The 21,240-nt window shown below is 38.4% G+C and overlaps 2 protein-coding genes across 7 annotated transcripts; both read right to left on the reverse strand.

Moving 5' to 3' along the window:
- Positions 1-5,002: 5,002 nt before the first annotated feature.
- si:dkey-93n13.2 (uncharacterized) lies at positions 5,003-10,360 on the reverse strand. The gene is made up of 2 exons (XM_034309669.2): positions 10,058-10,360; positions 5,003-6,909 (listed from the first exon to the last, which is right to left on the reverse strand). Exons 1-2 carry the CDS (start codon positions 10,245-10,247, stop codon positions 6,173-6,175), a joined length of 927 nt encoding a protein of 308 aa, XP_034165560.2. The 5' UTR covers positions 10,248-10,360; the 3' UTR covers positions 5,003-6,172.
- Positions 10,361-13,682: 3,322 nt separating this feature from the next.
- Positions 13,683-20,972, reverse strand: LOC128319979 (zinc finger protein 281). Of its 6 annotated transcripts, none has more exons than XM_053239464.1 (9): positions 20,550-20,686; positions 17,564-17,659; positions 17,140-17,387; positions 15,914-16,771; positions 15,317-15,452; positions 15,141-15,224; positions 14,967-15,064; positions 14,798-14,874; positions 13,683-13,987 (listed from the first exon to the last, which is right to left on the reverse strand). In XM_053239464.1, the coding sequence occupies exons 3-8, from the start codon at positions 17,332-17,334 to the stop codon at positions 14,812-14,814; spliced, it is 1,434 nt and encodes a 477-aa protein (XP_053095439.1). In that variant the 5' UTR covers positions 17,335-17,387; positions 17,564-17,659; positions 20,550-20,686; the 3' UTR covers positions 13,683-13,987; positions 14,798-14,811. The 6 variants fall into 6 exon arrangements, with proteins under 6 accessions (XP_053095439.1, XP_053095440.1, XP_053095437.1 ...); XM_053239465.1 differs by having other exon boundaries at positions 17,140-17,390; XM_053239462.1 differs by lacking the exon at positions 17,564-17,659 and having other exon boundaries at positions 14,798-14,871; positions 17,140-17,390; positions 20,550-20,972.
- Positions 20,973-21,240: the final 268 nt, after the last annotated feature.

The following is a 21,240-nucleotide window of genomic DNA, read 5'->3' on the forward strand; positions in this document are numbered from 1 at the left end:
AGAAATTCAGTGGAAATCCTATTTCCATCTGTCTTTCCATTTATGTCATAGGCTGAGCTGTGCAAAACAGTCTCATTTATACAGTATGTATATTAAACACAGGGAGTTAGCAGTAATCACTGAGATTAGGATAGAGTATGAGAAACCAAAACAATCAAATGAAGAAACACATAACATAGAATATAGTTTTCACAATATTAAACCACTATCAGACTGTATATAATGGGTCATAAAATCCATTAAATCCAGTGCAGGACAAATGGAGTCCAGCACAGTCTGGTCATTTCCCTGCTATAACCACCTTCTAAACTTGGTCATGAACTTGAATTGAATTGAATCAAGTGTCTGTGAGGCAGGAAATCATCAAACCATGCTGGAATCCAGCCCAGAAATTGGGCCCCCCTGCTGTACTGCAGAATGTCTTATACTGTTTCTGTCTTAATTTAACCAAGTGAAGAAAAGGGAAAGCAAACAATTTGGTCTGACTCAGCTTCTCACTCTGCTTTACACATCAAAAAAGCACACGCAACTTCTGTTTACATGACTGTAATACACCCAAGCTGTGCTAGGAGTCCCTTCTCGTTGTTCTGTGAATATATTCTACAGCACTGCCACCTAGTGTATGTAAATATTCAAATTTATGTCTAAAATACATGTTGGAGAACAAGAAAAAAACTACATGCAAAGGGTTCTTCCTAAAATGGTTTTACATCGAGCAGGTACTGTAAGATGTCTCCATGACACCATTTTGGGTTACGTGAGTGGCCCAGTTACCAGCTGCTCAACTGTGGACACCACCACTAGGCCTGGCTCCCTAACCTGGGCAGGGTGCACTTACATTACACTGGGGGTCTCTCTGATCATCAAGGGTGGCTGTACTGCAAGCCTTAAGCTCCTGGTGACATAGCCCTGAGATTCAATGAAGTACACAACCCCCCCGGAGGCTGATTTTTTCGTGGAACTGATTACCTTTGTTGTCTACCTTGCTCAAAAGCATATCTGGCTTTATATGTAAAATCTAAAATATGTGAAAGTGTCCTTTGACACTAGATAATAATACCTGATCTCAAGAGAAATATACTTAGCAGACAATATTCATGCAACAATGTTTATTAGCCAAACCACATATGCACCAATTAGCAGTGATGCTTTCCTACATAGTGGAGGAATCTGAGCCAAACGAGACAGACCTCTTACTGTTGCCAGCGTGGCTGACTCCTTATCACTGAGTTGAAGCAGTGGGTTCCAGATGGTGCCAGAACTGGAAGTCTGTGCTTAAGTACTTTCAGCGGGCTCAATTAAATATTAGTTATCAATCACATCAGATAAATAAAGGTCATGCTTACCATCTGTACTGCTGTACACTGGTGAAGCAATGGGCCCCACAGGCCCAAACACACTTTCCAAACTAGGCCCTGAATAAGAAGAATGCAAAAAGAATTCTACTCAGTGTTTAGGTTAGCACACTGATCAGTCAGTAACTTAGCAATAGCTAAGTAATGTAGTGTTAGCTTTGATTCTGCTGAACATTTCTGGACTCAGCTGAATGTTTAAAGGTGGAGACTTTTCTTATGTAGTGCTATGCTAGACAGCGCTTCCTGAACACACTCTAGGCCAAACTTAGAATGGATGAAGAGGGTAGGGGAGACTCATTGGGAACATAAACAGAAGGCTGAAAAACAACTATATAGAGTAAGGAAAGGTTAATTAACATGAGAGTGGGTTGGGCTACCCTAACTGTACCCTAACTGTAGACTGTATAGATAAAAACTTGCTAAGAATTTGTATGTACTCACGGCTGTAGTGACTTTGTTATGTTACTGTGCTAGTCTGTCTTACGTAGAGCATTGTTAGTTTTTTCGAGTCTCTATCACTAGTGTGAAGAACACAGAATTGATTATGGATTATATCACTTCTATTCTGTTTGCTTTGATTTTCCTACTGAAAAATCCACTCCCCACTATACAGCCTTTCCTGCTTCTGCAACTGGTCATTCTGCAAAGAATGGCTCTTTCTGAGAAGGAAAAGAAAGGCCATATTTAAAATAGCATTTTAAACAGCGTCTGAAATGAGGAGTCCAAGGCTGGACAGTTGGAGACTGAAAAAAGACCAGGTGATGGTTTTTGTTTTTCCCTCATCTTCATCTGTCCAGTTTTGGTGAGGCTGTGCACACTGTAGTCTCAGATTCCTGTTCCTGGCTGACAGGAGTGGAACCTGATGTGGTCTTCTGCTGTTGTAGGCTATCTGACTCAATGTTTGACGTGTGCATTCTGAGATGCTTTTTTTGCTCACCACGGTAGTAAAGAGTGGTTATTTACATATGTTACCATAGCTTTCCTGTCAGCTTGAACCAGTCTGGCTGTTCTCTTCTGACCTTTCTTATCTACAAGGTGTTTCTGCCTACAGAACTATCACTCAGTGGATGTTTTTTGTTTTTCACACCATTCTGTGTGAACTCTAGAGACTGTCGTGTGTGAAATCAGGATATCAGCAGTTTTTGCAATACTCAAACCAGTTGTTTGGCACCAACAAGTATGCCATGGTCAACATTGGGATGTTATTTCTGTGTGTATGTTTGATTGGTATTATTATTAATAATTCTTTTAAGGAACAGCATAAATTCAACTTATTTTATTTTATTTAATTTTTTTGGAATTAACATACATACTGCAAATAAAAAAAATCACTTTTTGATGTTGATCTTTATGCCTGTGGTTATTATCATTATTATTATTATTTAAAATGATTCTTAAGCATGTTTAGTTTAATGATATGATATAATAATAAAGAGCTTATTCCTTATGAAATGTGTATATTTTTTCATGACTTGAGCTCTATAATAAATAATAGTGCAATAATATAACAGTATGAGAAAATAATTAAACAAATAAATATTTTAAAAATTCACATGTAAAATTTAATGTAACATTACTTTTTCTAATGCATAAATAAATTAAATAAACAACAATGAATAATAATAGTAATAATGTAACACATACCACATATCTTATCCTATAGCATATTACTACATACTACAGTATGTGTTTAATGGAATGGATTGTTGTTATTATTATATTATTATGTGTATGTTTGGTTTTTATTAGGTATATTTGTTATATTTGTTCAGTTATTATGATTTATTTTTCTATGCAGTACTTATCGAGGTGCTGCATGTGAATGCAACAAGCGAACAGCATCATTTGAACTTACAGTCGGCCCTTAGTGCTGCGGCGAGGAGTTGACGTGCTGCTGCTAGGATTCAGAAGAGAGCTTGTGAAATACATCCTTATGTTTAATAAGCTGGGGCTACAGTGAAATAATCTCTTTTCCTTGCCTCACTAAGTCATGGCTTAATGATCTCACTTCCACATGTTACTATATGCATGAATATGCATCTCTGTATTGATGTTCTTGTTTTAATTATCTGGTATCTTAAAGCGGCTTGAAAAATTGCTTAAACTGGATGTGAGGGATTGGTGGCAATTTTGTCTTCTCTCTTTTTGCCTTTATTTTAAAGGTAATGAGTGATGGCAGGATGCTGCAAATGATCCTCTCCGCTGACTGGATGGTGGACTGTAGTTTCACCTTCTCTTTTGTTGTGGTTGAGCCAAATGAGACATTTAATGAGGCTGCCAGGACCAACGTTAGCACTTGTAGTAAGTTAAAAAAAAGCTCAGCTGCTGTGGAAAGTACACCCTCTGCTGAACTTGTTATAGACAGAATCAGTGCTGCACGCTGTGAGCTCCGTGAAAATGATGGTTCCAAGAAATAGCAATGACCTGTATTACCACTGATCAATTTAAGAACACTTCACTTCTGAAGTCAAATTGTTTACACTGCAGCAGTACACAGGCTGGTCAACCTCATGTTTGTATGCAGACCTGTTGGTGTTTTAATGCAGTGCAAACAGCAGAGACCATACATCCTTGAAAAGCTCCAGAGCCGTCAGGAATGAAAATCAGTGACTCACCCATAGATGACATAAGTGCTAAGTTTGTAGCAGTGGTGAAATTAATGCATGTATATTATATATAATTTCAGCTCATTTCATACTAAATTCAGAAGAGATGTAGCTATAGAATAATGTATGATCCTTGCATGATTCACCAGAGGTCAGACTTTACAGCATCATCTGCAGACCTGTTGGCTGAACAGGATCCAGCAGGAAGTCGTGATGTATTTGAGATACAATCACCTCCAAAGTTTTCATAACTACCAACACCAGACATGTGGTGATTCATGCTTTTTTGAGACTGGTACAATATTGCAATATTTTGAAGCAAACAAGGAGAGTGCAAAGGGTTGAAAAGTTTTTTTTTGAAAATGTTTGTACTATTGTTCAAAGACCTTCAAAGAAACTAGAGAAACAGGACAGATGCCTTTCTGATCTCTGATCTGACAAACTTGTTAATATCTTATTCATAGTACTTGTGGATGTATGAGAGAGACTGACTGGCTGTTGATAGTTTAGTGGGAATAATGGGGGGCACTGGGTCCAAGAGTGGACTTTTCTCAATCGGAAATAGGATTTGGTGAGGTTGTAGTGCTTGTATTATATCTGGTTTTGGTCTTGAGAAGACTTTCACAGAAACAGATTTATGGTGTTACAGTGTCTGAATAATCAGTAACTAGTGCCATTTTAATTGTAAACCATTACATTTCATTCATTCATCTTCAGTAATCACTTTTTCCTAGTCTTGATGGATCTGGAGACTATCCGGGGAACACTGCTTGTGAGGAGGGGAATACTTCCGGGATGGGATGCCAGTTCATTACAACCTAGCCCATCCACCTACTGGCATGTTATTGGGAGATAACCAGAGAACCCCGAGGAAACCCACGTGAACATAAGGAGAACATGTGACCTGAGATCAGGATCAAACCTGGAAACCCTGAAGCTGTGAGATGGCACCACTATAGAGTCACCCTTACTTTTTTTTTTTATAAAAATAGTAAATAATTATAATTTCTGCACAAAAGTAGGTAAAATTGTGTGCAAAAGTTTGCATCCCACATGACTGCTGTTTATTCCTGGAATAACAAATTACAAAGTCCAAAGCATTTTAAAATTATACCATGAAAACAAAACACAAATTCACATATCATGGGTCAAGGTTATCATTATAACTTTCTGGACTTTATAATCACCTGCTCTTAAACATCTTTTGAAGAAAAAAAAAAATACAGTGCAGCTATTATTTTAGCTTTTATGTTATGAACATGTTTTGGATATGAATGAATTGTATCAGTAACAATGCCGACCCAGGAACAACCTCTCTGATCCAAGTAACAATATTGACTAGGGTATTGAAAATACAAACTGATTCTAGATCACTTTTACTATGTGAGGTTTTCTCATCACCTCAGATACCCAAGATGGAACTATAAACTGGTTAAACTGGTGACAAATTAAAGGAAAAAATAATAGTGTCTTAGTAAGGTGTTGGGCCCCCATGAGCCACTAGAACAGCAATGCACCTTGGCATTGATTCTACACGTCTCTGGAACCGTACTGGAGGGATGAACACCACTCTTCCAAAAGATTATCTCAGTTGGTGTTTGAAAGATGGTGATGAAGAGCGCTGTCTAACACATCTCTCCAAAATCCCCCAGAAGTGTTCAGTTTGGTTGAGATCTGGTGCCTGGGAGGGCCATGGCATATGATTTACATTATTTTCATACCCATCAAACCATTCAGTGAGCCCTGGTGGATGGGGGCGGGGTCATCCTAGAAGAGACCACTCCTGTCAGGATAGAAATGTTTCATCATAGGATAAAGGTGATCAGTCAGAAGAACTCTGTATTGCATTGCCCAAACCATACAAGCAAAATGCTCCTAATACATAACAGTCAAAGCCAACTCTTTTTCCTTTAATTTGCCACCAATCTGTATATAACCAGTGAAGAACTTATGCATATTTAGGTTGTTTTTATCTGTTATAGGTGTATCTCAGTAAAACCATGGGATGGTATTGAGCCAGCTCAGGTCTGCATTATCAGTCAAAATGAAGTGAAAGGAGCATTGCAAATTAAATGAACTACATTTGGTCAGTACAGTTTTCATTTGCTACATTAGAGACTGGTGTCATTCATACACATTGTCCTATTTTCTTTCTTCGTAATCGTAAACCTAGCTACTGATTCAAGAGTACAAAATTACAAAAAAAAAAAATCAACATTTGCCATGTTTCATACGGAGGTGTTTTAACAGTGCTGATGTTGTGTACTCTTTAACTCCACGAGATATTACCGCCTTGCACATCAGACACACCGCCTTACTACAGTCACCCTCTTTGAGTGAGAAATACTGCCACACAGGGCTCGACTTCGACGTGGTCCTTTTCTGAAGTTCACAGTGTCTGCTGGTACAGTGCAGCCTGTTATTGCATATGGTCCTGTTTGTGTAGCTGAACGCTGCCTGGAACTCTACAGGCTGGTTTTGAATTGTGGTTTCTGCAGAGCGAGGACCTTCCGTGCTGTATGGATGCACACCAGCTCCTTGTTGTACTCTATTCTGATAATTTCTTTCTGAAAACAGATCCCAGTTCTGTGGAGACCAGCTCTGGTTGCTGGCATCCATATTGTCTGTGGTATCGCCTGAATGTGACTCTATATTCATTGATTCGACTTTGACTTTTATGGGAAAATCAAAGTCTATCACGTCTTGATCAACAGCGTGTGAGTTTAACAGAGAGGTGCACTGGGGAGGTTCCACAGTGTCGTCTGTCGGCCTGGTTTCAGACTCGGAGTCAGAATGTGCAGGGTACTGAGGGGTGGGATGTTCTGATTTTATGCTTGCATTTTCTTTCTTTGCTGTTCGGTGTTGACTCAGGCTCTCCTGGGGCTCTGATTCCTGCTGCAAGCTTGAGATGTCATCTTGTTTTCCAAGAGACACAGAAGGGACCCCACCTGTGAATGACAGAAAAGCCCACATCAGAGGAATCCAGCTGTGATCATGAAGCACCATGGTCCAGTAAAGCTTCTGCTGAAACAGTGCTAGGGAGGCAACAGTTCTTCTTACACTATGTACACATTAGCATCAACAAGTCCCACATGGCGCTTGTTGTTTGTCTCTTGTGGGTATGTAATGACCACTACTGTTGTCACTTGTGGCTGTGCCTTGTCCAGATTTTTTAAAATTCTGATGAGAAGCAGTATTAGCAAAAATATAAATGCTTCTACAACTAACTAAACACAAAATAAATACCATACTAATCAGTGAAAACTGGTGGTTTAATTAATATGTTACAGCTTCGTACTTGCTTCATTGGCAGATTAGCAAAGTGAGCTCATTGTACTAGATACGTACACTCACCTGAGGCACTAACAAACTCTGCTACTTTCTGCCAAGCTTTACAAACATTTAATAAGATGTTGTGAATGACAGGATAACAGGAAACCACTGTTATTATTCAAGTTTTCATACAATATTTGTGCATCAAATGGTAAATGGGAAATAACTGCAGGTAGGAATTGCAAGTTGTGGGGAACCGAAGAAATATCAGACCGTGCAAACCATAGGATTAATCAGCGGAATCATTCGAGCCAATTGTTTGGATTTGTCGCTTTACCAGATCATATGGAATTTGCATAGAGTTGAGAAAATGTTAATTTAAGTGTCGCTTGTCATGGGCGTTGCGGTGTTGCATCATGCATATATGTAAAAAATATTTGCCTGTCACACTGTTGTTTGCTCATGTGAACATAAGGTTACTTTCAGGTTTTTCCAGCTTCCAACACACCTGCTTCAGCTCCTCAGTTTATTAGAAGACTTGTTTAGTGGATACAACTGTTCTGTAACATACGTACTTGTACATACATACAACCTTTCTTATTAAGGCAAAACACTACAAGAAAAAATAATATTTTCGTGTCAGTCACATCAGAAATGTAAATATTCAGGAGAACTAAGCAAATTATGGAGAAGCCCAACCCATGGCACAATCATATCATAAAATATGTCCCTGAAAAACTTGTTTTGTACGTGTCTTTATGCCATAAGTCTCAATTTCCTTTACACACCAGATAACCTATCAGTGGAAACATATCAAATCATGTTTACTTTAAATCTTTTTTTTTTTTTTTTTTTTTTGGAATGTTCAGAATCAGAAGCATTCATGACATTGTACATGTTCATGTCTATTACTAATTGAAAGGATATTTTCTTATTAATTAAACATCTTTTCATTTCAAGACTAGATTTTCTAGTTTTTTATTAAGTATGCACATTTTCATACCCATAATGTGGTTCTTTCCCAAGCTGTTGCCACAAAGGTGGAAGCACACAGTTGTATAAGATGTCTCTGTATGCTGTAGCATTAAGATTTCACTTCACTGGAACTAAGAGGCTCAAACCTGTTCCTGCATGGCAAAACCCCTGTACACAAACCAGACTCCATGTAGATATAGTTTGCCGAAATTGATGTGGAAGAACTTGAGTGTTCGGCACAGAGCCCTGACCTGAGCCCCACTGAACACCTTTGGGAGAAAACAGTGACATCTGTAGCTGATCTCACTAATGCTCTCGAGGCTGAATGAGCACAATTTCCCACGCTCTAAAACGCAGTAGAAAGCCTTCCCAGGAGAAAAGCAGACATCAAAGTGGCAACTAAATCTGGAGTAGGATGTTTAAAAAGCACACACGGGTGGGATGGTCAGTGTATTTTTATGCCTCTGCCACTAGGCAGTGTATTTGATTTGATTTGACTTGATTGAGTAAAATAACATACAGAAAAAGATACACAGTCCACATTAAAACAAACAGATAACACAGGAAATGGAAAAAGACTTATTTCCAGATTGTTGGTGAACCAGAAGACGAACTGTCACAGCAACATCAAATGCCTGAATGAGTTTTTCTTCAATAGCTTCCTTTCTGTTTGAAGAAAACTGTAATTAAGTGTATTTCAGACATAAATGTATTTATTTATTTAAATATATTTAAATATATTATTTATAAATTAGTAGCAACCCTGCTGAAAAGAAAAGAAAAAAAAAACAGAAACCCTCATAGAATTAACGATTATAATGGGAATTGTATTGGTTTTAATGGAAACTCTAATGGTCTCTGTGGGTCTCTACTGGTAATCTGTTGCCTTCTATTAGTGGTGTGTTATGTCGTGTAATGTAGATACCAATAAGGACCAATAATGGTAATGCCTGAATGAGTTTTTCTTCAATAGCTTCCTTTCTGTTTGAAGAAAACTGTATTTAAGTGTATTTCAGACATAAATGTATTTATTTAAGCGTACAAATTAGTAACAACCCTGCTGAAAACAACAACAACAACAACAACAACAACAACAACCCTAATAGAATTAATGGTTATAATGGGAATACTATTGGTTTTAATGGAAACTCTAATGGTCTCTGTGGGTCTCTACTGGTAATTTGTTGCCTTCTATTAATATCTATCTATAACTATCATGCGTTATGTCATGTAATGTAGATACCAATAAGGACCAGTAATGGTAATGGTTTTACTGATTAGCTGATGGTTTGTAATGGTATTTGTAGTGGAAACCATTAGAATTTCTGTGATGGTTTCTATTGTTTTTTTGTTATTTTTTTCCAGAAGGAAAGAAGGATTAGACTTGATGGTGGTGGAGTTCCACTTCTACTTCTTTTTATATAAGCTCCAATACAAAAAATAATAATAATAAAACGACACTAAGAATATCAGCAATCAACTGGCAAAAATGAATTATCTCTTCTTCTTCTTTTTTTTTTTTTTTAAATACCCTATTCGACTGTGATGTCCTGCCTTGACAGCAGAAGAGTTGGATCAGGTGTATTAGAGCCAGGAAGCCATCATGAGACACACAGGAGCAGAGCTCAAGTCTGTGAGAGTAGAGTCACCCTACAGTAATAAACATGGCTCTGAAAGCCAAACCTCTCAGCACTGCTTCACTCCATCACTACTTCCCAGCTACTTCTTCAACCCCTACACTTACTTCCTAGACACACGAGCCTAGAGATCACCTCTTACATCATCCTCTCACAGAGCACGTGCATTTAATGCAACCTCTTATCTATAACTCATGACTATTCCTCCTACCCGGGTTGGTGTGTGTAAAAGTGCATCCTGTGAGCTTTAACATTTCCTTCAGATAGTCGTTCTCTTTGCGTATCCGAGCCGTTTCCTCCTCGTACTCCTGCATCATCCTGCTCACTGTGTCGAGAATCTCATTCACCGCCGCCGACAGTCTCTCACTCAGGAACACGTTTAACTCGTCTAATTTAGTCATTTTACTGCTTTGTTTTTCAAAACGCTTTCTTTCCCTAGCAAAATATTAGCCGAGTGTGTCTCGCCTACTGCTCACTCTCTCTCTCTCTCTCTCTCTCTCACTCACACTAGGGCTCAGTCCCAAAACAGGTCGCTGCTAGACTTTAAGGGCACTACATAGGCTATAGAGTAATGGTTAGTGCACCCTATAGAGCTCACCTATATAGGGATAAGAAGTCATTTGGGATTCAGCCTAGACGGAGCTGAAATGAAGCAACAAAGGAAACGTGCTCTACTGCCCCCTACAGGACAGGAGATACACTCCTATCTGCGTTCACACTACGGCGGCGACACACACTTGATTTGAACATATCTCCACAATATGCAAATTAGGCATGACGCCATAACGCGACAAATTCATACCATTGGCTCGAATGATTCCTCGACCAATCACATTGCGCGCGTGGGACCACTTTTTTTTTCAGTTCCCCTCTCACAATTTTAGTTCCTACCTGCAAATAGTTCCTAAGTCAGTTCCCAAATGAATTTTGTGAGAATTTTTTTTTTTTATTAATTTTTGTCACTCCAAGCCTTGCCCACCCTGTATTTTTAAATTTCAGAATTATAATATGGGACTACTGTAGCATTTGAATTTTGTATTATGTTAGGAACATAACCTTTTTCCTGTTAATTGTTCTTATTGCATATGGGTTCTCTTATCCATACTGCAAATTTACCTTTGCTATTGTGTATTGTTTATGTTTATTATTCTTCCTGCCTTGTTCCTTATTGTATATTTTTTTGTATTTTTATTGCCTTTGTAATTTATTGTTTGTTGCCCTTCTACACCGTCTTTCTCATGAGCAAAAAACAAAATAAGAATTTCATTGTACCAAAGTACATATGACAATAAAGATCTTGAATCTTGAAACATGCTGTATGCATATAAACTGGACTAAAAACCAAAGGAATATTCCTTGCACTGATTTACCAGTCTAGTGGGAAGTGTTGTGTTGTTATAGGAATTTAATCCACACCGGGGTGGTATGATGTGGCCTGACACAAAGCACAGGGGCCTGGTTTGTACCTAACGTATTACTTTGCGTGCATGTGCAGAAGCAGCGAAATCACGAGCATTGTTCTCACACACACACACACACTCGTGCTTAATATACATACACTGTATGGCCGAAGGTATGTGGACACCTGACCATAACACCCGTAAGTGCTTGTTGAATATCCAATTCCAAAGGCACAGCATTAATATGGAGTTGGTCCCGCCTTTGCTGCCATAACAGCGTCCACTCTTCTGGGAAGGCTTTACACTAGATTTTGGAGTGTGGCTGTGGGGATTTGTGCCCATTAAGCCACAAGAGCATTAATGAGGTCAGACACTGATGTTGGCTGAGGAGGCCTGGAGTGCATTTGGAGTTCCACTTCATCCCAAAGGTGTTCAATGGGGACAAGGTCAAGGTTCTGTGCAGGACACTTTCAAAGAAACCTTGACAAGCCATGTCTTTGTGAACCTCACTTTGTGCTCAGTGGCATTGTCATGATGAAATAGGTTCCAGCACGCAGGATACAAAGACATTCTGGACAATCATATACCTCTAACTTGGAGGTATAAGTTTTGGGAAGAAGCACATAAGGGGGTCATGGTCAGGTGTCCACAAACATTTGCCATATAGGTAATTAAAAGTGACATTCACAAGATGACAATATTAATTTGTAAAATAAATGACTAAAACAAAACAGAAATTTTGAGTTTCTCTCATGAACCCATTTGTAAATCAAGCAAACCCACATGGGATCTTGACCTCTAGTTTGGGAACAACTGCTTTACTCGAAAAATTCTGCTACATTTCCACTCATTTAAAGTGTAGAGATGAAACAAAGAAAAATAAGGCTTGGAAGAAAGTAGCAGAGATCTTTGGTGTCTCTGGAGAGTGTTTATAGGTAGTACAGTTAGCTTCTCCTGCTAATCTGCTAAGAGCTATTACAAAGCCTGGCACATCACATGTAACTTCAGTTTTCACCCTGATTAGTGTGTTATTTAATTTGTGTTTAACTCTAGAAGTGCCTCTGGTGTGTGTGTGTTACTGGTATAGTTAGTCATGCTGCTAATCTGCTAACAAAGCTAACACAAAGCCTGGAACATAACATACATCATACAATTTTATCACTTTTTTCACTTTATTAAAATAGAATTCATTTTAAATATATGTTAAGACAAATAAATATATACGTAGGTAAACATATATACACTAGTAGCAAATTGTGTGCTGTAAGCGAAACAATTTGGCTACTGCTCTTTCTCATCGGAGCTCTGGACAGATGCTCCAGATAAAAATTATGTGCTATATTATTTATTAATGTATTAATATTAATTTATGCCACTTATATATACACAATACTTTTGGAAAAAAAAGTACAAATTTTAAAACTGATGTTATATTATTAGTGTTATTTAAGAGCTTTAGAAAGTACACATACTTTATACTCTAATATAAAAAAGCTAAAAAGAATAAGAAAATGCAGAGTTGAACAAGTCCAGTTGATGCTGTTTATGCCGTCATTAACGCCGTAATTAAAAAAAAAAAATTCATAATATCAAACACACATGAATAACAACCCAATAACATAATTCAGTAGTATAAGATAGTATAAAATGGATGTGCAATATTGCTTCAACCCTTAGACAGGGTTGTGTGTAGGCTGCTAAAGAAACGCATCAAAGCTGTGTGTGGTGCCTAGATGAGGAACGACAATGACAATGACATTTTTATAATATTACTGAGATTGTGGCAGTTCTCTTGCTTGAACCCCCCTGAACATTTAGGCTGGCTTTAGGGTGACTAAGGTAAAGCCTTTCAGCAAGAATGTATGTTGTAAACTAACATCTGCACCATCCTGTTTTACAGATTGCCCCATTCAGAACTTCTGCCTGCCAGCCTCCTGCCAGCCTCCAGCACCAGCCCAGGCCTGCAGTATTTCCCAAAACAGAACGAATAGCAATTTAAATCACCATAACCCGCACCAGGGTAAAGCAGTTACTGAAGGGGAACAGAAGAACATGGTAAATGTACTGTGAAACACCATGTGAGCAGGTCTTTATTTATTTGTCCCTGACCACCTGCTACTGCCTGCATGAAAATTAAAACTACCTGCTCCAGTGACTTTTTTTTGTAAATCCAAAATGGGCTGTTTTTGCAGCTTAGTTTCTTACATGGTTCCTCTTCTTATTTGGTGTGAACTGTTCCAATACTCAGTCACAACATCTTCCACCATGCCAAAAAATCTCACCACAGATAGACATTCCAACAGGTCGTCTTGTATTTTCACTTCTTAGAAATGAGTAGCACAGAGTAGCACTGGTGGCGCTCGTTTACACACACACACACACACACACACACACACACAATAAAAGAAATGATTCTGCTCTAGAAAACTCACACACTTGAAATCTCAGGACATTTTTATTCTGAACTTGTAATGATGCACAAGAATAACCATTTCGATGACATAAAAAAGTAACTGCACTTAATTTAAGTGTTCATTGTTTCGAAATACTATATTAAGCAAGATATAAAAATCCAATACAATAAACATGTACCTAAAGGGTAATATGAATTATTACAATTTATAAAAAAAAATGAACCAGAATTCCTAATCAAACCGGGTCTCTCTCTGGCACACCATTCACCGGTTCTCTCTCTTCTTTCCAGTCAGTTATTCTTTCATTGTGAAACTTCCTTAAGCTTCCTGTATTTGAAACAAACGAGGCTTTAAAAAACTTGAACATCATGTATGAAAGCTACTGAAGGCCTGATAATACACCACTGATTTGATAGAATACTATATATATATATATATTATATTTTCTCAGACGCAGACAATATACAATAATAATGCATAATATGAATAATATACAAGTTGTCTGCTCTACATGTTTTCAAAAACCAGCATGTCAAATTTATCAAATTTTCAGTACGATATTAGATTTGATTTACTGCATGCTATTCACATTGCTTTAACGTTCACAGTGACGCTTTTATACATTGACTATCGTTTCACATTACACGCTGACATACACATTTTTTTTTACCCATCAATGTTAAACAGTAAATGTTTTATTGCTAATATTACACTTAATTTGATTATCACTCTGAATTATCATTTGTTTATTTAACCCATCAGTGCTGCACACAATGCATAATAACGACTCAGGACACTCCAGAATGAGCAAGCTGAGCTACATTAGTGACAGAGTTGTGAATGTGCATGACTAAGCATATAGGTTAATTTTAAAAATGGTAAGCCTACATTTTTTTCTGAAATTTAATGGGTCTAAAATGTATTTAAAATATATTTTGAAACATTTAATAAAACAACAACTTATTAACAACTTAACAACTTAACAACATATTTTAAATATTTTTTTAGAAACAATCCCACGAATGCCCTGTAATTATGCCACAGATCCCCAATTCCTAACTATAAAAATTTGAGATTGTAATGTTTCACAGAAAATCAAATGTTATTAGGTACATAACACTAGTGCTGTTTGTTTACCTGTGTTTGTTGAGTCAAACTCTTTCCTCGGAATCGGTGAAAGGCTCAGACGTACCTGCAGTGCTCTCAGCCAACTGCTGCATGCAAAATAAATAAAATGGTACATTTTCCCGGTACTTTATGACATCACATTACAATGACATTAAAATAAAGTGGCTTCTAGGGCAACCTGTTGATGGAGCTCACTCTCTGCCGGCTTCTCTCCACTGGAAGATCGGCTTTTACGCCTTCTTGATTGATCCTTGTAAACGCTGCAATGTCTCTCTTCTGAAGAATAAACAAACACTGTAAAACACTGTACAACTATTGCCTGAACATATCACGAACGGGAGCCTGGACTCACCATGGTGGATCATTCTGTGGTTTCGATAGCGATATTTCTGAATGAACCCCATATTACACTCACTACACCAGAAAGGCCTTTCATCTACAAAAGCGAAAGAAAACTGGAACTAAGTAACCATGAATTAAACAATTTCATGTTTTGCGGTGTGGAAATATGTCATTGCTCATACTGACTTGTATGAGTGTACTCATGTCTGCGTAGGTGGTAGGGACTGCAGAAAGTGGCGCTGCAGTGCTGACAGATGTGTGACAGCTGTGTGTTCTGTGCTACACTCTCCTCCTCGTCTGAAGGGCTGTTGATCACCCTTGACTTTGTATGGAAACAGACACAAATTATAGGTAAATTGCATGCAGAAGGTGAATTCAATTCCTCTTGTTTACATATGAGGACTTTATTAATGGCTGCTTTAAATGTTGTTTAAAACCTAATTTGCAGTAGTGATATACAAAATATATAAACACTTGTAATAAAAAGCACACACAAAAAAATCCATTCTACCAAAAAATAAATCAATAAATAATTTATATTTCATATATTGTAGGTCACACCACTGATGTGTGTGTACATTTGACTATATACTGAAATCTGTTTTTTTTTTTTTGTAACCTGAGGTTATTTGTTTGTTTACAGAAGACAGTAAGGACCACACAGTTGTGTTATTTAGGCCCTGAGCTGTACTTTCTTTTTACCATGACTATATTTAGTATTAAATGCCTGAAGGTGAAATCCCTAATCTTATTAAAGAATAAAGATACTACTTGATATCTTACTTCAGTTTCAACATAAGAGCTCCTGCTTTGTTCAGCGTCAGTTTTCTTGTCCTCACTCTTGCTTGTTTCAGTCTGGTAGTAGGCTGGAGAGCTGCAGGTTGGATTTTTGTGCACATGGTCGTTTCTGACCAAACTGGTGTCTGAAGTGAGATCACTTTGTGATTCAAGATCAGCAAGTAGTTGTTCACCAACTAACCCCAAGTCTTCACAGGGAGAACCTGCAGATTCTGTGTCAGTGTGAAGCTGTGCTGCACTGTGATGAGTGTCTGAAACACGGGTGCTAACAGATTCAGGATTAGGATTTTCCTGTATGGCACTACATGACCTTTTTGAATTAGGAGAACTCGCTTGATTAGCTGGTAGTAGTTCTTCACTTAAAGAGGTACCTGGCTGAGAAGCGCTGGTACTGGACATTGGACTAGCAGTGCTAGCTTTAGCTCTATATGGATATTTATGCTTGCATCTCTTTATGTGATTAGCAATGCTCTTACTGCTGTATAATCCAAGACAATAAATGCACTGCACATAGTCCTTATTAGATCCAGCTGTGGCATGCCATTTAGATGACACTAGGGTTCTACTCATACCCACATCTTTGTGCAAGAGGTTTCCTTTGCTCTGCAGAAGATCCAGCAACTGTTTCCTTTCCTTTGACTTCTTGTCATAACTAAGGGCCTTTGCCACCTCTGGTTCTCTAGCATGTGCTGATAGGAGATGCTGTGCCATTCGGGGGGAAGGTTTCTTACAATATAAGCAGTAATGTTTTTTCTTCAGCTTTAATTTAGCTTTTCCTTTGCTGTTTTTCAAACTGTTCCAGACATCAGATATTGGTGAACCCATCTCCAGATCAGAAATTGGCTGTAGGGGAAAGTTATACTAGTTAGCGAGTATAAGGTTTGAATTTAAGCTGAGAAAAGATGAAAACGTTCGACAAGCGAGTTAGTCTGTAATATACGCACATGCAAAGTGTGAAGTCGCTCTGTAAATCACCCTGGATAAGAGCGTCTGCTAAATGCTGTAAATGTAAATGAAGAACAGTATTTGCTTCCAAAACCTGAACCTTCCTGTGCTATATAGTACAGTTGGATGCACTGTGCAATAGGTTCAACCACAACTGGAGGCAGAGGAAATGCAATCTCCAAATACATTCCACAGCATTTAGGTCTCAGATGTATAAATAAGCTTGTGGACTACATACAAGTTATAAATAAGCTTGGACTACATACAAATTTATCTGTATCCTCGGAGTCGGGATGTGCAGGGTATGGTGGGTCAGGCTGCTCTATTTTAATGCTTGTGCTTTCTTCCTTCAGCTCTGGGTTTTGACACCAGCCCTCCCAGGTCTCTGATTCGTGCTGCAGGTTTGACATCCCATCTTGTTTTCCAAGGGACACACCTGTGAGGGATTGAAAAGCCCACATCAGGGGATCTCCAGTGCAGATCTGAATCAGTCCAGAACAGTTTGGTGATTTCCCTGCTGAAACAAAGAAATGATCAGCTCCAGTTATGTTAAACCACTGTTCTGGCCACTCTCTAGTTTTCCTAGCTCCCAACACACCAGATCCAGCTCTTCAGCTTATTATCAAGCTTTCAATAAGGCGGATCATGTGTACTGGCAAACCAGAGCTCAGAACCCCAAAGTGAACCCACCTATTAAACCAGCCCATTGTTTGGATCAGGTTTGTTAGAACAGGGAAATCATCAAACTGTGCTGGATCCCATATGTACAGGACCAGATATGCACACCTATATTGATGAGAAAGCAAACAAGTCAATAATCAGCTTACAGTAATGAACATGACTTCAAAAGTTTACTATTAGTCCAAATGCAAATATTTCTATATACAGTTTTGAACACTTACTCTTATACTGTATAACTATAGACAACTAATGACATTACACAGCTAGGATACTCTACCCATAGAGCATAAGAACATAATTTTGACAAGTAGACTGTATTTCTGGATCAACATAATTTTGTTTTCGATGGGACAAAACCAAGTGAGTGCCTGCTGCTATCCAGAAACTCCACTAAAATGCACAAGAAAGGGTTTTGGCCACTGGCTGTTGAGGTCATGCTGGGATATGATACCAATCACAAAATACTATAGGGCTATTGGGGTTATAACAATCAGATTATTCAGATCAACGTATCAATTTAAAAAGCAACGACTGAAATGAATCGATATCATAAACAATCATAAATCGATTAGCAATTACAACTGATCAAAAAGGACAGAGTAGTCACGTGTAAAAGTGAATTTATAATTTCAAACTGATAGGCTGTAAATATGCCAGAAAGGTTACTTTTCTGTAACTCTGATACTTAAAATAGTCCTTCTCTACATCATTATTCAAAAAATTAACAGTAGGCCTACTCCAGATTCTGAACAAAGTTTGTCACATAGTGATCGGAGGCTACTAAATCGAATCATATCATAGCAGGATACGTGGTATTGTCAAATATTTAATCTTTACCTCAAGAATAGAAATTGTATCATGTGAAATCCTGAGGTTTAAAATGCTTTTGACCCTGTTCACTTAACCTAGATGACAAACTCCTAAGCATTTTAAACATATTAACACTTCTATCATGTTTTAGGAGCAATTCTGAAGAAAAAAAAAAAAACCCTGATTAAGGGTTCAGTATTGACGATATAGTTGGTGACGTGTTTACGTGCTGCACCGTGGGCATCTCACACGGAGAATGAGAACGAGCATGGCGGAAGGCGGCGTTCCAACCGGAGATGAGGTAGAAGAATCAATCCCCCCAAAAAAAGTGGTTAAAACCGTTGCCTCACACCTCCAGAGTTGGGGGTTCGATTCCCACCTCTGCCCTGTTTGTGTGGAGTTTGCATGTTCTCTCCGTGCTTCAGGGGTTTCCTCTGTGTACTCTGGTTTCCTCCCCCAGTCTAAAGTCATACACTGTAGGCTGATTGGCATCTCTAAATTGTCTGTGTGTGTGTGTGTACATCTGTGCGCTCTGTGATGGGTTGATGGTCTAAGTCTCCTGGGATAGACTCTAGGCTCCCGACGACCTCACGTAAGATAAGTGGTACAGAAAATGGATGGATAGATGGGTTTCAGCCTTTTTGGTGAAGTAAAAAAAAAAAAAAAAAAACATTCTCCAGGCTAAATCACTCCTGGTGTGAAATGGTGAGAAAGGGCAGGGCTTCCACAGTATCAGATAATATCAGACAGTTCGAAACACCTGTCCATCCTGTTCAAATGTCGATTGACTCACCTGCCGGTTTTATGATGAAAAAAGGTTGCTATTTTGGAGTACATCCCAGCGTAAGGCTTGGCAGGTCTGATACAGTCTTTGAAATACGCTTTTTTTTTTTTTTGGCTATTTTCCATCTCACCCTTTACTCATTACCCCTACCAAAAAAAAAAATTCCTGTGGGTGTGCCCCACAGTTTGAATACCTCTGCTGTATGATCATCAGTTCCAAAAAACACAGAGTAAAACGGAACAAATAAAACACACAAAACACACACACACAATCAACCTACACTATCATCACTTCCAAAACACACAACAAATATGTGTATAATTATAGGGTAACTTGCATGACGTCATTACGCAGTAATAGGCAGACTGGCAGATAACTAACAGCCAGTTAAACTGTTAGAGTTTTGGACCAGTGTAAACACTGCATCTGTAAAAATCTGGGAACATGTTTACATAGCAACTATAAGCAATAACCACTCTAATAAACAAAAGACTGAGCTTAACATACGCTTAAAAACCCTACAAACTCCTACAGCTGATTCTGTTAACAGTACTGAACTATCTGAATGCAGACCTATTAAGTATTAAAGTCTTGGCTGATAACAATATGTGCTGTTTACTTCAGAAGTGTATTAAATTCCAGGGCTGTTTTCTGCGTTTCAGTCACATAAACAGCAGACTGCTGGGTCTGAGAGTTATGCTGCCTTCAGGTGCCATCCGAATTACTGTAAATACGAGTTTCCCACTAGGAAGTTGCACATGAATGACCCCTCAAGTCGTAATTACGACTGGGAAACTTAATTTTGTTATAATTAGTATAATTTTGATAAATGAGTAGCCGAGATGGAAAAGTCCTAAACTTTCAACCTGGGGGAGGAGAGTACAGTTTCTCACAGGTTTTGTTCATTTTTTCCCCCTAATTGTTAGCGCTTGCCGTTTTGGTCATATTCATTTATGTACTAAATCAGCAGCCATTGTATGCATGTTGTACATTTTTTACACCGTGAAAATATCCTGTATTTGATCAAAATTCCCTTCTCGTCAGTTAGCTAGCTAACTGAGTAATATGTGCTAGGGTGTCAAAAAAATAAAAGAAAAAGAAATATGTATGAATGAACCTGGCGTCGTCCTTGTTTCAGGTTATTTCGGACAACATAGCAAGTGAACACGACATAGTCGTAATTACCACTTCAGAAGTGGGAAGGAGGCTCATTCCCATAGCACATGAACGCAGCATAACAAACCAAACCGACCTGAGGCAAACCCGAGCTCTCTCAATGGCGGATTTAGCCTCTCACACCTCTTTCTCTCTGCCACTTCTGCACCTTTTTGTTAGATGTGGCGCCTCACAGTCATCTTCCTGAGAAGAAAAAGAGCTGTATTTGCATTTTATTAATCCTACCCGGATTTATTTCTGTAAAACTCCATCCTGTGAGCTTTAACATTTCCTTCAGATAGTCGTTCTCTTTGCGTATCCGAGCCGTTTCCTCCTCGTACTCCTGCATCATCCTGCTCACTGTGTCGAGAATCTCATTCACCGCCGCCGACAGTCTCTCACTCAGGAACACGTTTAACTCGTCTAATTTAGTCATTTTACTGCTTTTCCCTCTTGTGAAATAATAGCGAATATCTGGTCTAGTGCACTCGCTTGCTGTGACGTTATTCCACACCAGGGCTGAACCCCAAACCGCTCAGTGTTAGATGTTTAGGGCACTACATAGGGCGCACAAGGTATTAATTCATACCCTTTGTAGTGCGTCTATGTAGGAAGTAGGAAGGTATTTGGTATTTATTCTTGATTCTCTACTGCCACCTACTGGACAGGAAAAATAATCTCAACCACAGACAAATCTAAACATTACTAGTCCTGAAGCTCAACACACACACACACACAATTGTGTAAATTTGATTTTTCTGATGCTAATATTCCAGTGACCTTATGCTTATAAATCTACCAGATGCCTGACATTCAGTGCAGATGCACCTTTATTGCTGTACACAATCAGGTTTGTCTGATTAAAATGAGATTACTGGCCATATTGCAATATTCTATTATATATAATATATAATATTCTATTATATATTATACCTTA

Source organism: Pangasianodon hypophthalmus, chromosome 13 (genome assembly GCF_027358585.1).
Source record: "Pangasianodon hypophthalmus isolate fPanHyp1 chromosome 13, fPanHyp1.pri, whole genome shotgun sequence".
Lineage (NCBI taxonomy): Eukaryota > Metazoa > Chordata > Actinopteri > Siluriformes > Pangasiidae > Pangasianodon > Pangasianodon hypophthalmus.